This window comes from Mastigoproctus giganteus, chromosome 2 (assembly GCF_048544385.1).
Source record: "Mastigoproctus giganteus isolate SK-2022 chromosome 2, ASM4854438v1, whole genome shotgun sequence".
In the NCBI taxonomy this organism is placed as follows: domain Eukaryota; kingdom Metazoa; phylum Arthropoda; class Arachnida; order Uropygi; family Thelyphonidae; genus Mastigoproctus; species Mastigoproctus giganteus.
This window is the reverse complement of record NC_143576.1, coordinates 101191218-101206793: the sequence shown is the minus strand read 5'-3', so window position 1 is coordinate 101206793 and position 15576 is coordinate 101191218. Positions and strand designations below refer to the sequence as shown.

Sequence of the window (15576 nt, the reverse complement as noted above, 5' to 3'; positions counted from 1 at the left end):
TTCTAGCTCCTCTTGGATATCATTCTGTTATTTTCTTAGTCCATCTGTCATCAGATCTTCGAGCTATGTGTCCTGCCAAAGACCATTTTAGTTCTTTTAGTTTTGATAAGAATGTCTACTTGAGTTTGCTGCCTAATCCATGTGTTTCTCTTCTTATCTAACAGTCTGATTCCCAATATAATTCGTTCCATTCTTCGCTGTGTAGTTCTCAGCTTCTCTTCCATTCTTTTGGTGAGTGCCCAAGTTTCACTTCCATAAGTCATGGTGGGGAGTATACATTGGTTCATTATTTTACGTTTCAGACAAACTGGGATATTGCTCTTCAGTATGTGACTATATTTCCTGAATGCTATCCATCCAAAATTTATTCTTCTCTTGACTTCCAGCCATTTATCATTATTACAGCTAATAACTTGTCCCAGATAAGTATATGACTCCACCTTTTCAATTACTGCTCCTTCAATCATTATATCCCTTTCTGTGGCATACTTGTACATCATTACTTTTGTTTTAGCCATATTCATCTTTAGTCCAAAATCCTTACTAACTGTGCATAACTGATTAAGATTTTCCTCTAATTCTTTGGGATCGTGGCTTATGACCACAATGTCACCTGCAAATCGTAAATGGTTTAGGTACTCTCCGTTCACATTGACTCCTTTCTGTGACCAGTCTAATCTTCTGAAAGCTTCCTCAAGAGCTGCTGCCCTTGAGGAAGCTGTATTACAACTCCGAAGAAACAGCTTCGGAGATATTGTGTCTCCTTGTCGAACTCCTTTCTCAATTTTAAATTTCCTACTGTCTTTGTCTAGTCTAATAAAGGAGGTAGCACTCTCATATATTTTCTTCAAAATCATAATATATGGGGTATCTATGCCTTGTCTCTCTAGTGCCCGAAACATTGCCATATGCTGTATGGAGGCAAATGCCTTTTCATAATCCACAAATGCCAGGCATAATGGTGTTTTATATTCATTTGCTTTCTCCATTAGCTGTGATATTACGTGAAGGTGATCCACAGTTGAGAATCCTGTCCTAAAGCCAGCTTGCTCTTTCGGTTGATTCTCATCAAGTATTCTTTCTTATCTGTTAGTAATGACCCTTGTGAACAACTTGTAGATGTGGGATAACAAGCTAATTGGTCTATAATTTCCAATTTCTGATTGATCTTCTTCCTTGTGCAGCAAAACTATGATTGCATTATTCCATTGCTTAGGCGTCACACCTTTTCTAATGCACTTTGTGACGAGCCTTGCCAGTTTTTGTGTTATGTCTCTTCCTCCCAAATTTAACAACTCTACAGTAACTTCATCATCCCCCGGGGCTTTCTGATTCTTCATTTTCTTCAATGCCTGTTCTACCTCATCAGGAAGAATATCGGGTATGTCGTATGTGTTGCTACTTTGCAATCCATCTTCTCCACTGCTGGCATCATTCCCCTGCTCCTTGTATAATTCTCTATAGTAGTCTTCCGCTATTCGAATTATGCCTTCTCTGCTGTTCATAAGTACACCATCGCTATTATTCAGTTTCAGTATCATTTGTCTTTCTGTATTACTGCTTATGGCTGCTGATTTAAATCTTTTGTTTTCCCTTAATGCTTGTTCTACTTTTCTTGTGTTAAATCTTATGTCCTCTCTGAGTCTCTTTCTAATGGCTTTTGCATAACTCAGTATACTCAATTTTCTCCCTGTCAGTGTTTTTCTTGCTTTTCATTTGTCGTCTTTGGTTCACATTGACAAGTGTTTCTTGACTAATTTTTTCTTCTTTGGATTTCTTTTTCCCTCTAGGAAAAAGAAATCCAAATTGGGCTTTCAGAAAGTTGTAATATTCCTCATCGATATCTTGGTCCTGAGCAGTCTGCAGGAGCTCAAACTTGTTCTTAAGTTCCAGTACATACTGCTTTTTCTCCTCCTCTGTTATCTCAAAGACCTTTGTATTATTTACTCGAGTCAGTTTTTTCCTTTCCTTTCCTACATCTATATCAAGTGTACATCTTACCATTCTGTGATCACTTCCAACATTTACCTTATTCAGGATGGTAACATCATTCACAATATATCTTCTGTTAGTGAGGATGAAGTCGATTTCATTAGTAGTTAATCCATTTGGACTCTTCAATGTCCACTTTCTGTTCACCCTTTTCTTGAAAAGAGTGTTCATTACTGACAGTCCTTGAGATTCTGCAAATTCCACAAGTCTTTCACCTCTTTCATTTCTTTCACCAATTCCAAAATTTCCTATAGTTCCCCTTTCTGCGCTGTTTTGTCTTTTTCCCACCTTAGCATTGAAGTCCCCCATAATAATAGTGTAGTGGGTTTTTTGCTCATCTAGAAGACACTCAATTTCAGTGTACATTTCTTCAACCTCTTCATCATCATGGCTCGATGTTGGTGCATAAATCATTATAATCTTTAGCTTGTACCTCTTAGAAATCTTGAGTATTAGTCTTGACACCCTTGGTGATGTACTTTTGAATTCCAAAATGTTGTTTTTAAAATCTTTATGGACCAGAAACCCACTCCACCTTCACTCCTTTCACTGTTTCCATTGGTGTACAGCATATTTCCACTTGATAAACTTATAAGTGATTCATTTCTTCTTCTTGTTTCAGCCAAACCGATGATATTCCAATTCACATTTTCTAATTCCTTTTCCACCTCTAATATCCTGTCTTCACCGATGAGTGATCTTACGTTATAACAGGCCAAGTTCAGTTTCCGTGTATGGCAGCCTGGTCGTACCCAGAGATTCTTAGCACCCTCTGCTTCCACTCTGATCCTCTCGCTGCCGTAAGAGGGAGAGTGAAAGCTGCTGGGGACTGAGGGCCATTTGTTTTGTCGTGCTGTCATATGCTGGAGGGTTTGGTCTTTTCCTCTTCACGCTGACCAGGCGTCTTGAAGAGAACCACTCTACACGTTCGTTGCCACCTAAGTGACGTAACAGGGCTTACCATCGAGAAGGTGTGCATGAGTGGATTTTAGGGAGGCAGGCCAACCAGACTTCTCCTAAATCTTCTGTAATAGAGGGATATTGGATCCATCAGTGTTTTAGGCTGAGTGTCTGATAACACACAGGATACCTGTTCGCCTCTAAGCCCCTAAATCCATAAGCCCATTTCAACTGTAGGTTTTTTTTTTTTAAATCATTTTAGTACTTAAAAATGAATCTTTCATGTGTATCTTTCAACAAAGTTATCATTAAGTGTGTTAGCATAAAATGCACAAATCACCCATTGTCTTCACCATCTCCATCCGTCCACATATCACTCTAGTGGAGAGATTTTCATAAAACTTTATATGTGGCTCTTTTAGAATGATTCGTCAATCCTTACCAAATTTCATTCAAATTGGACTAATATAAAACCAAAATTTATTATTCTTTTCTCGTACATATCACAAAGGCTATCCATATATTGTATAGTGTAGCAAAAGCACCGTATATCATGTTAGTTTCTGAGTACTGACTGAAAAAATGAATAAGCAATATGGCAGATGTGCAAAAACTAAATGTTCTGTTTGAGCATAAAAGTTATTGTTGCTTTTTTTTATTATTATTATTATGACCTACTGCTATTTGATAACTCACCTAAAATGTAATAGATTGTGAAAATGTAATAGAATATGCACATTACCTAAATTGTTTCTCAAATATAAACAAAAAAATAAATAAATAAAAAAATAATTATCTTCAATATATCTTAACAATTCAAGTTATAAATATAAATATACACATCCTTCATTTATAAATATAAACATACTAATACACATTATTCAATTATAAAACTGAAGAGTGTATAACGATTCAATAATACTGATTTACATTATTTTTGCTAAATGAACACAGTTCTATTCCCCACATGATGGGATTAGATAAATCACTGTTTTCTTCCTACAACAACAGAGCTTTCAAAAAATAGAATTACATTTGAAATAGTGCAGGTAATTTATATGAAGTATATATCACAAATTGTATTTTTAGCAATGAAAAAAGTGTTATAGCTGTTTTAATTGTTAATTTATCATTACTATGAGTTGTTATTATTATTAATGCAACATTTTTTCAAATAATGCTGAACTGTTAGTGTGTCAGCAATCCAGATTCCATTCCTACACCTGTGGAAATTTTAAGACACAATATATGAGACTAAAATTCACTGAGTTCACAAGAAAGTATGACATGCTTATTCTGTTGACAGAGTTGGTGGCCAGAACAAACCACGGCCCTACACTATATACGGCATCCATATGTTGAAAATATGAGATAATTGATTAACTGAAAACTAAAATCCTTTGCATTTAAACAAGAACCTAACTATTTCACTCCCCTTCCCTTATGTCCTCTCTGTACTCATCACATTGAAATTATGCATTCCATACATCAGAGTTAAATACACCACATATTTGATATCCTGACCATTTTCACATGAAATGTGGAAATGATCAAGATAACAATCATCAGGGGTGGGCCGTATCAAGGGTGAAAGGGGGTACACTGCACCCGGAGGCCAACATTCAAGGGGTGCCTGAATGCCTGAAACTTACATACACGTATGAAGAAAATTTTAAAGGGGGTGCCAAATTTTAATTGGCACCCGGGCATACATACCCTAGGAATGCCCCTGACAATCATGATAATTAACATTTAGACAAAGAATAATTAATTATTGGAATAAACTTCCAACTAGTGGACAGTTTGAATAAAATTAAGAATGTTTGGAAAAATTATTGGAATGAATGCGGAAAGGATATACAGTCAGTCCTCGTATAACACGTGTTTACATTACACGAATTCGATCATACACGATTTATAAATAGGGGAACGATATCTTATATAACACGAACCGAATTCGCTTATGCACGATTCGCCTTTGTGTTTACAAGAAATGGCAGTCGAACGCAGAATCACCCCAACCGAACGCAGCATGATAGGAATGAAGAGAAGGTTCTGAAAATGTATTTGCGTTTTATATCAGTGAAGGGGAAACACATTTCACCATAATAACGTAAAAACCAACACAAGTCCAGTTATCGGTATAATCGCAAATGCAATTAGATCGAGTTTACTACCAGTTTATAACAGATTCCACTAGCAGAAATGCAACTGGAAATTGTTTTTATTGTTTTATGGTAGTAACCCCCAGAAATGTGCTTTAGTAAAATGTGAGGTGTTAATAGTGTATCTCTGCCTTTATGGTGTTGTTTATTCAGTTGCTACACACGCGCAGCTTTGTTTATGTGAATCAAGCGTGCCTCCTCGTTTTGTAATTGTGCTTTATTCCCTACAAATACTTAAAAGGTGTGTAAAGGAAGCGTCTGGATGAAGACACTGCAGATTCAGAGAGAAAAAGCAAAGCAATATCGATAAACAGAGGCGGACGGGTCAAAAATTCTTACCCGGGAAAATTTATAGTGGCCTCATACTATGGTTTATGGCCAAAATCACACCGGCCTCCGGCCCACCGGGGTTTCCCCGGTAAGCTTGCTTATGGCCAGTCCGCTTCTGTCGATAGAGAAAAAATATGAAATTGTGAAACGCTTTGAGCGAAATGGAAGACCATGTCATACTGCATGTGCTACAAGCCTAAATGAGGCAACGCCGAGAATTACAAAGAATGCAGAGAAAATAAAAACAACTTTCATAGCAGGAACAACTCAAAGTGTAATTAAAATCCATTAGATTAAGACACAAAGAATTGGAAGATGTAATTAAAATCCATTAGATTAAGACACAAAGAGATGGAACGGCTGTCATCTGTTTGGATAGAAAATCAAACAAAAAACAAGTTTGCTTACGATAGAAGCAAAAGCATTAGCAATATTTTATTACGTAATAGTCGTCATAAAATACGTAACTATTTTATTACGATTATTTATTGTGTTTGGTAATGTTTTGGTTACAAATGTGTGTTCAATCTTGGGTGGTCGGCACCTAACCCTATTTTCCCCATAGGGCCTGTTGTTTATATTGCACGATTTTGCATTGCACGAGGGTTTCTAGGAACACAACTATCGTGCTATACAAGGACTGACTGTATATATATTTTTTCTTTTTCTTTTTCTTTTTCTTTTGGTAATTGTTGGCGCATCGGCTTCTCTGGCCATAATGCACCTCCCAAGGTTTTTGCAGTACTTTGATCCAAGCCCGAGGCGGGATTCGAACCCGCGACCTTTGGGTTGCTAGGCAGGTACTTTACCCACCCGGCTAGCCTGGTCGGCTCTTTTTTTTCTGGCTGGTGCTGTATAAGTGTTGCTTCCTTGCAACATGATTAGTAATGGCAACAAAATTTTGCCAATACTACACTAAGTTCTCTTATGATGAATACTGTTCTAATCAAAATTGCATGGATCCTGGCCAACTTCCCTTATTATTGTTGCTTTATCAGACTTGTTTGAACAAAACAGTCTGTTAAAAAAGTTCAGAACAACAAAAACTGTTTTCCTAAGTCCATTCATGCATTTGTTGCGATAACAAACTTTATTGGAAATTTATAAAAGGAACTGCACAGCCCAAATTATAAACACAGACATGAGAGCATGCTTGAAAATAAAATCAAAGTTTTTAAAAGATACAACAAAGGAATTTGGTATCCCACCCTCTGTATTTTTAATGATCTCTGTCTCTCTCTCTCTCTCTCTCCCCTTCTCATCCATATGAGTAATGGGACACCAGCACACCCTTTCACACAAAAAAAGAAGTGTGTGTGCACTTTTTATTGGTGGATTTTTTTTTTCCCACACTGCTCAAATAAAATGAAAATCAGACATGGAACTGCAAGGAAAATAAGTCTATTTTATCATGTTTATCTTACAGCTCTAAAAATATTCTAATAAGTGGACCCAATCATTAGAAAATGTTAAAATTTAGTAGTTTGATTCAACTGTGTCAAGTTAAACCCAGACATTTTTGATTACACTAAAGGTTGAATTTTCATATGAATGTGGGGGAAAAAACGTTCAATATTAAACATTAAAAACAAAACTTAATGTATTCATATATGAAAAATAACAATCAACTGTATTTCTAAATATATGGCATATCTTATAAATAAAATTTGCTTTTTCCAAATTATACTCTCTGAACAAAATAGTTTTAGTTTTGTTTTATTCTTGTAGTAAGTGTATTTTATTTATTTATTTATTAGTATCAAGCCAGAGTAGTGACAGATGATGCCAGAAAACAAGCTTATAAAGCAAAAAAAAAAAAAAAAAACCTTCCCACATCACCTGTCCATCCCTCTCCAATAATTTGTCTAGTTCTTCCATAAATTTATTTAAACTGCCCATCTCCACAACAACAGACAAAAATTTATTCCAACAATTGACCACCCACTGGATGAAAGCAAACTTTAGAACATCTATCCTGCAACGATTCTTCCTTAATTTAAATTTCTGCCCCATCATATATTGTCTAAGCAAGAGGAAAAATCCCATCAGCAAGCTAGCTAAATCCATTCAAAGCCTTAAACATCTCAACCAGAGGTTTCTAGTCTGCAGATGCTGAAATTTACATAACTGAAGCTTTTCTTGGTAAGACCACCATTTTGTTCCCTTCTTCAGTACTATTCTCTGCACCCATTCCAACAGTTCAGCGTCCATCATGAAATGAATACTCCACACCTGTATATGCAGTATTCAAATGCAGCCAAACTGCTTCCTTGTACAATGGGACAATCATCTCCTTATCCCGGAAGCAACGTTCCTGTATATCATTCAAAAAACCTCGAGCTGTTAAAGAAGCCTGTTTGCACTTCTCACAAAACTTTACATCTGACACAATTACCCCAGTCCATGAAATTTTTTTGGGACACTTAATTCTGCATGCCCAAAAATTTGTACGTGTGCCATGGGTTCATCACTCCTGATCTGGGTAGCTTAATATCAGGGCAACTTGTTGTGAAGGCATTCACAATATGAGATATCACAAAAACAATACCACCTACTTCGGTGATTTACTACAAATTAAAATTATGCTACACACTAACTTGTTTGATTAGTCCATTTTCCGTAGTCTGATGCTTTCAGCCTTAAAACCTTTTAAGTATAAAATTTTGGATATAATGGAAGTGACAGATTTCAATTGTTTTTATCAATATCCATAATTGGATAGCTTCAGCTACATGAAGCACAGTGAAGCATTTGCTATTAAGTTTAGATTTTTCTGAACAGTTCTGAATTGCTTAGTGAATCGTTCTCTGTCTTATTACAATTGTGATCTTTTAAGGTATGTTGAAACTCCAAAGGAGCTCATCCTACCAACTTGGTAACGAGTTGTAATGAACAGGATGTTAAGCAATTAGAAATTCTCAGTTTAAAAATGTTTCTCATATGCAGAGTAAAATATTTATAAATTATGAAATACAGCGGAGGAAAAAAAAACTGCATCACCTTAAAAAAAGAAACATTTGTAGTGAAACATATAAGATATTGTTTGTCGCAAAGCAAAGGTATTGCATCAGATAATGCCTCTATTGCATCAGCCATTCTATAAATACGGCGTTGGAAGGGTATACACGCTCATTAGTATCCTGTTTTGCAGAGGTGTAAGCATGCCTCCATATGTCCAGTTGATACCAAGAAAAAAAAGTGTAGCTGTTGCTCTGTCCCAGGAAGGGCTTTCTACACATGCTATCGCTGATAAAATAGGCTGCCACTAGTCATCAGTATCCCGGGTGCAGAATTAAAGCGTGAAACCAGTGATGCGAAGAGAAGACCTGGTGTTGTGAAGACTGGTGATGTGAAGAGAAGACCTGGTGTTGTGAAGACCATGCCTTCCCAAGATTGATATTTGAAATGGCTATGCCTTCGTAATCGCCATGCTAGTGCTCCTGATCTATAACTGGACTTTGAGATGGCCCCTGGTGTTGAAACAAGTGCATGAACTATCCAAAGACAGCTTTCAGAATGTGGTCTGCATGCCTATCGGCTCAAGCAGAAGCCTTTTTTGACCCCAACAAATGAAGAAGAAGCGACTTGCTTGGGCTAAAACACATTTCATGGACAAAAGAGCAATGGGACACCGTAATCTTTTCTGATGAATTGAAATTCAACCTGCATTGCTCAGATCGGAAGCGATATGTCAGAAGACGAAAACCAGAGGCATACCATCCTGACTGCATAACACCGACTGTAAAGTTCCCCGCCAGTCAGTCAGATGGTCTGGGGATGCATAACAAGCAAAGGAGTGGGGGGAATTAAATTTATTAACGGAATGGTGAATGGAGAAACCTACACTTGGAGGAGTGCCTGAAACCAGTTATTACGGATCACCACACAGACGTCCAAAACTGCATTTTTAAACAGAACTCAGAAACTTGCCACACAGCAAAATTAGTAAGTTTTATGCTATTTAGATTTAATGAGAGTTTTGTCTTCTTGTCTCACAAGGCTTAAAACATACTTACACCAATGTTTTCCCTCATTTTTCTCCCTTAAGGTGCAGTCATACCTCAGAAATGCTAGCATTACAGTGTTGGACTGGCCTGGCAACAGTCCAGATTTGAACCCTATTGACTCAGGATAAGCCAACAAGTAAGATTCAGCTACAGGAGAGTATAAGAGCATGTAAGGGTGTGGTTAAAAATCATCTTTAACTTATGTATGTATGTGTATCTTTTCATTTTCATTTGTGTAGTTAATATTTCATACCCTTAGGTCATTTTTCCTTCTAAGAAGTTTTCCCATGCAAGAAGTTCTATACCTCCAGTCCCTTGGAAAACTTCTTATCCAGGTTCTACTGTATATTAAATTGTGCTAATGTTAAAAGGTTAATGGTAATATTAATTAAAAAAAGAAAAAAAAAAAAAAGAAAAAACGAAAATCCTTCCTGACCTAAACATTTCCTTATGACATGGTCATATTATAACTAGTGATGGGCATAATCAAGAGGATATAATCAAAATAATCGATTTCAGTCAATAATTAATTATTTCAATTATGACCGATAATCAATTATGTAAAATATGTAAAATATATAAAAAAAAAAAGGGAAGGAGAAAGGAATGGACTGAGCAGAATGAGATATTTCAAGACTTCATAATCAGTTTGATTCCTCCTACCAATGTCAAGTTTTTTTTAACTTTTGTTGTTTTCAATTTCATAATCAAATGATTTGCATAATCAATTTGATTACTGAAATAATAAATTATCAATCATTCGATTATGCCCATCACTAATTATAACTAAGTGTCCCACATTGCAGTCCAAAATATCTGGTATAAGCATTACACTTAAATTTTCAATAATTGTAATAATGATTAATTCTATTTAATATCCTGATTAAGAAAAATCAGGTACATAGCATGACATATGTATTCGTTTTACACTGGTTAAATAAAGTATATTAACGCAAATGTAAATTACAAATAACTGAGAAAGCTAAACTTACTTCTCGCTGAGTAATGTCAGGTGACAAAACCCAAGTAAAATGTTTCTATTCTCTTTTAACTACATACTGTAAATATGTAAGTTACTCACACTGACTTTCAAACTACTACTGTAGTTTGAAAGTCAGTGTAACTTACAAGTGTGCAGCATCTATGGATGGGTGATAGAAGTAATAAAGTAATAACAAGAACAAGACAAAAGTCAGATTCAGCAAATTGGTCATTTAGAAATTGAAATGAACTGTCAATCCCAATTCAGACTTAAACTACATCTTACAGGGTCCTAATACAAACTGCAGAATGTTTTTGTAACAGATATAGGGCATATGTACATTTAATACACAGTATGGCATTTCATTTGATTTCAGTTAGAATACACTGCCGATCAATTTGAGAAAAAATCAATTATCCACACTAATAATCACCAATTAGTCTAGATATTTGATATCCTCCTGTATTAGAAATCTGAGGTATGCAATATCTGCATGAAACAAAGCAACATAAAGCTTCATGTACTCACAGAATTCTAAATTCATATACGTACTTGAAGTATGTAAGTACTAACTTCGTGTATGTACTTCACGTACTGACAGAATCTCAGTTCTGTCAGTACGTGATTATTCTGTCAGTTATTGGTTGATTCAAATACTGCCCATCTCAGTTGCCCAAATTATTCGCTGTATGATTCCTTTTGCCTCAAAGGTGGTACTTGTGCATATGTCCGTTCTGATATTCCTTGTCAGAGAATTAGTAATTTGGAATCTCCTCTCTTCAATCTTCTCTGGCTTAAAATCTCTCTACCTCATTGTGTCAATTTCATCTGCTGTCTCTACCGTTCTCCCAACTCGACTAATCACTTGGAGCTCTTTGACTTTCTCTCTTTGCAACTTGACTTTCTCCAGTCAAACTTTCATAACAGTGAGGTAATTTTCCTTGGTGATTTTAATGTTCATAACTCCAGCTGGCTTCCATTTTCTAGACACACCGACTCAGCTGGTCGAGATGCTGAGGCTTTGGCAATTACTAATGACCTTGCACAGATTGTTCATTTACCTACAAGAATACCAGACAATCCTAACCATACAGCCAACACGCTTGATCTTTTTCTCACAAACAACCCTTCTAAGTACACGGTCAAAGTGAGTGGTCCTTTAGGTACTTCAGATCACAACTTGGTGATTGTCTCTTCTTCAATGGAGCCTTTATCTCATGGCTATTCCCAACCTCGCATTGTTTGGCATTACAAGAATGCAAAATGGGATGACCTGCGAGATTTCTTTTCTTCTTTTCCTTGGTCGGACTACTGTTTCAAAACTTCTGATGCCAACGTTTGCTCTGATCGTGTCAGTGAAATTATTCTTGTAGGAATGGAATCCTTTATTCCACACTCCACTTTAAAATCTCATCCTTTGTCTAAACCTTGGTTTTCCAATAAATGTGCTAAGGCTGTTCAAGAGAAGAATGTTGCATATCGTAATTGGCTTGTTTCTACTTCTTCAGTTTCATTTTCGGCCTACACCAAAGCTCGCAACAATTGTAAAGCAGTCATTAATCAGTCCAAACTAGATTTTGAACAGGCTAAGAGTAGAAAACTTGCTTCTTGCCCTAATGGTAGCTGAGCATTCTGGTCTCTTGCCAAAGCTATTGGCCGCAACTTTTGCCCATTTCTGCTCCCACCTCTGTCAAAACCAGATGGTTCTGTTGTCACTTCAGCCAAGGATAAAGCTGACCTGCTAGCATCCCATTTTTCTTCCAACTCATGTATTAATGATCTTGGTAAAACATCTCCCACCACTCCCAACACGCTCCATTCAATGCCTCCTGTGGTTTTTTTTTTTTTTTTTTTTTAGGAGCATTAGCAACCAAGGCCATATTGCTCCAGGAATATGCGGTGGTCATTCCATGACCTTTCCGCATCCTCCGTATTTGGTGGTGACGGGCTCGAACCCCGGTCTAATCAAGAAGCGTGTGCTACGCACTGCTGCTCCTTCCCACCTGGCTACGGAGGCACCACCTCCTGTGGTGTTCCGTCAAATGGATGTTAAGGATTTTGACCGATCTTGATGCTAAGAAAGCTCCAGGTCCTGATGGTATTTCTCCACTTGTTCTCAAAACCTGTGCTCCTGAACTTACTCCTGTTCTTTGCCGCCTTTTTTCACTTTCTTATTCCAAAGGTGTTTTTCCTTCTGTTTGGAAATTTGCTCATATCAAGCCAGTTCCTAAAAAGGGTGACAAGTCCCTCCCTCCCATCCAATTATTGTCCCATTGCAATTACTTCTACTCTTTCTAAAGTAATGGAGAAACCAATTAACCGCCAACTCTTAAACTACCTAGAAACCATCAGTCTGATCAACGATCGCCAGTATGGATTCCGTCAGTGTCGATCCACTGGTGATATTCTGGCTTATCTTACCCACATATGGACAAATTCAATAGTATGAATCAGAGCTGTAATACTCAATACGTTCTACGTTGATATTAATATTTGAAAAATAATAAGATGAGTTTACCTCAATATAGTACGTAGAACACTTCCGTATGATACTCTCCAGAAATTAAAACGGAAAAAACGAAAAAATCTACAACTTACTGGTACATTAGAGTAAAATATAAATAATTGAATAATTAAAAACCAATTTAACACAATTCAAATCAATTTAACACAATTCAAATCAATTTAAAACAATTAAAAAGAATCTAACGAAAATATTCAAAACGATATTTTCGTTAGATTCTTTTTAATTGTTTTAAATTGATTTGAATTGTGTTAAATTGGTTTTTAATTATTCAATTATTTATATTTTACTCTAATGTACCAGTAAGTTGTAGATTTTTTCGTTTTTTCCGTTTTAATTTCTGGAGAGTATCATACGGAAGTGTTCTACGTACTATATTGAGGTAAACTCCTCTTATTATTTTACAAAAGGACAAATTCAAAGGAAAAGTTTGGTGAAACACAAGCAGTTGCTTTTGACATCTCAAAGGCTTTCAATCGTGTTTGGCATAAAGGTCTTCTAAACAAACTTCCATGTTATGGTTTCCCAACTGTTTTTTGTAATTGGTTATCCAGTTTTCTCTCTGATCGCTCACTGAGGGTGATTGTAGATGGCTCTTTGTCTTCTAAGTTCTCAACTAATGCTGGTGTCCCCCAAGGTACAGTTCTTTCCCCCACTTTTTTCCTCTTTTATATTAATGACCTTCTTCCATTGACAGGAAATCCTATCCATAGTTTTGCCGATGATAGCACATTGCATTCCACTTTCCATTTTGAGAAACCTTGCCCTGCTCAATCAGCTTCAACTTCTCAAATATCCGCCACCAATTCCTTAAATGCCGATCTCCAGGTAATTCTCCACTGGGGCAAAGACAACTTAGTTGATTTCAATCCTTTTAAAACTCAGTCTTGTTTTATATCTCACAAAAAGGATTCTTCTGCTCCTATGCTTATCTTTGGTGACACTTCGATTTCTAGGCAAAATGATATATCTCTTTACAAGCACATTACAAATATTGCTTCCTCTGCATCTAAAAAACTTGGTTTTCTCTGTCGCTCCCGGCGTTACTTTTCTTCCAAACAGCTGTTCACTCTGTACAACTCGCAAGTCCGCCCTACAATGGAATATTGTTCCCACATCTGGGGCAGTGCCCCCAAAACCTCTCTCAAACTTCTAGATTCCATTAAGAAGAGGGCATTTAGGTTAATTTATGACTCCTCTCTAACAGAGTCTCTCCACTCTCTGTCTCATAGATGTACTGTTTCTGCTGCATGCCTTTTCTACAGATACTTCCATCGGCACTGTTCTTCTGAATTGGCTTCTATCATTCCCGCTCTCTCTCTTTCAAAACAGTCTGAACATGTGCCACCACCAGCCAACATCCATTTACTGTCCAACTTGAAACTCACAGAACCAACTTTTCATCTTCCTCATTTATTCATTCAACTGCTGTTTTCTAGAACAACCTTCCTTCATACGTATTTCCTGGAAAATACAGTCTATAGAAGTTTAAGTCTAATATCAACAAATATCTTCTTTCATCTTCTCAACCTCCAACCCAAGCACAGTACAAAGTACTATAATTTCTAATACCTCTCGTGTTTGAGTTTTTATTAAAAAAAAATAAAAATAAAAAATAACCTCATGAATAAATAAATTAAATTAAAAAAGTATTTAGCATACTTAATAAAATTATAACATGAACACAGATATACTAAATAAAATTATAATTTGAACACAGATTACAAATATATATATAATTTACCTTAGGTCCTTCTGGGCCTTCAATTCCAAGGCTACCATCCATTCCAGGAGGTCCGAAATCTCCTTTGGATCCTTGATCTCCTTTCTCTCCAACAGATCCTCTTGAGCCCTAAAATGATATTAGTTTTAGCAGGCACTGAAAAATCTGTTTCAAGATCTTGATAACAACCACCAAAATCTAGTCATCACCAGAAGCCTAATGGGATAGCCCTTTCACCATACGCTCAATTCAAATGATAAGGTGAAAACACTGGTTATCTGCTTGTTAGAGTTAAATTCATATAATGTAAACTCTGCAAAGCAGTCGATATTCATCAACCTCATGCTATTATATACAACAACATGTTTATATTTAAACTGTGAACAAGGAGTTTCTAAATTTCTGTTGAATCTTGTGGGTGCCTCCCTAGTACAGCACTATCTTGTTGGGGGGACCTTGCTTGCTTGTCTTTGCGGTACCATCTTGTTTCCGCCCCTTCTTCGAGGCAACGCCCATTTTTGTCTATGTCGCTCTAACTTTCAATCTCTTAGGACAAAATCCGTGCCCTCGGCCCTCAAGCGCTGTATAACACCTGGAGCTGCAGCTTTGGATTTGCGTTGTGATTTAAGATTGGGCGATCACAGAGTGTCAACCCACTCCCCACACAATACACAACACTTGCATTCTGTGTGGGTAATTTGTCTAAATGTGACATACATGTGTCAATTACATATATCTGGTTACAATAATATCAAGGGTGTGAGTAAAGTGAGAAAAATAGTATAGTCGGCTCTTCATAGAATTCTGTATTCTATCTTCTATACAAACTTCTCATTCCTTACCTTTTGTCATTCACTAGATTGTTCTAGGCCAAATGTCTATAATGCTCATAAACATCTTTTGTATTTTACATATTTCAGGTCAAAGGAAACATGGGAGTGGCTAAATTTTAT

General features: G+C 36.5%; 1 protein-coding gene across 1 annotated transcript in view; it reads right to left on the bottom strand.

Moving 5' to 3' along the window:
• The window catches only part of LOC150089465 (uncharacterized), a 1372165-nt gene that overhangs the window by 803130 nt on the left and 553459 nt on the right, over positions 1-15576 (bottom strand). The window contains exon 25 of the mRNA XM_090389992.1: positions 14645-14752. Within this exon, the coding sequence (XP_090246118.1) occupies positions 14645-14752 (108 nt within the window). The remainder of the gene's footprint in view (positions 1-14644; positions 14753-15576) is intronic.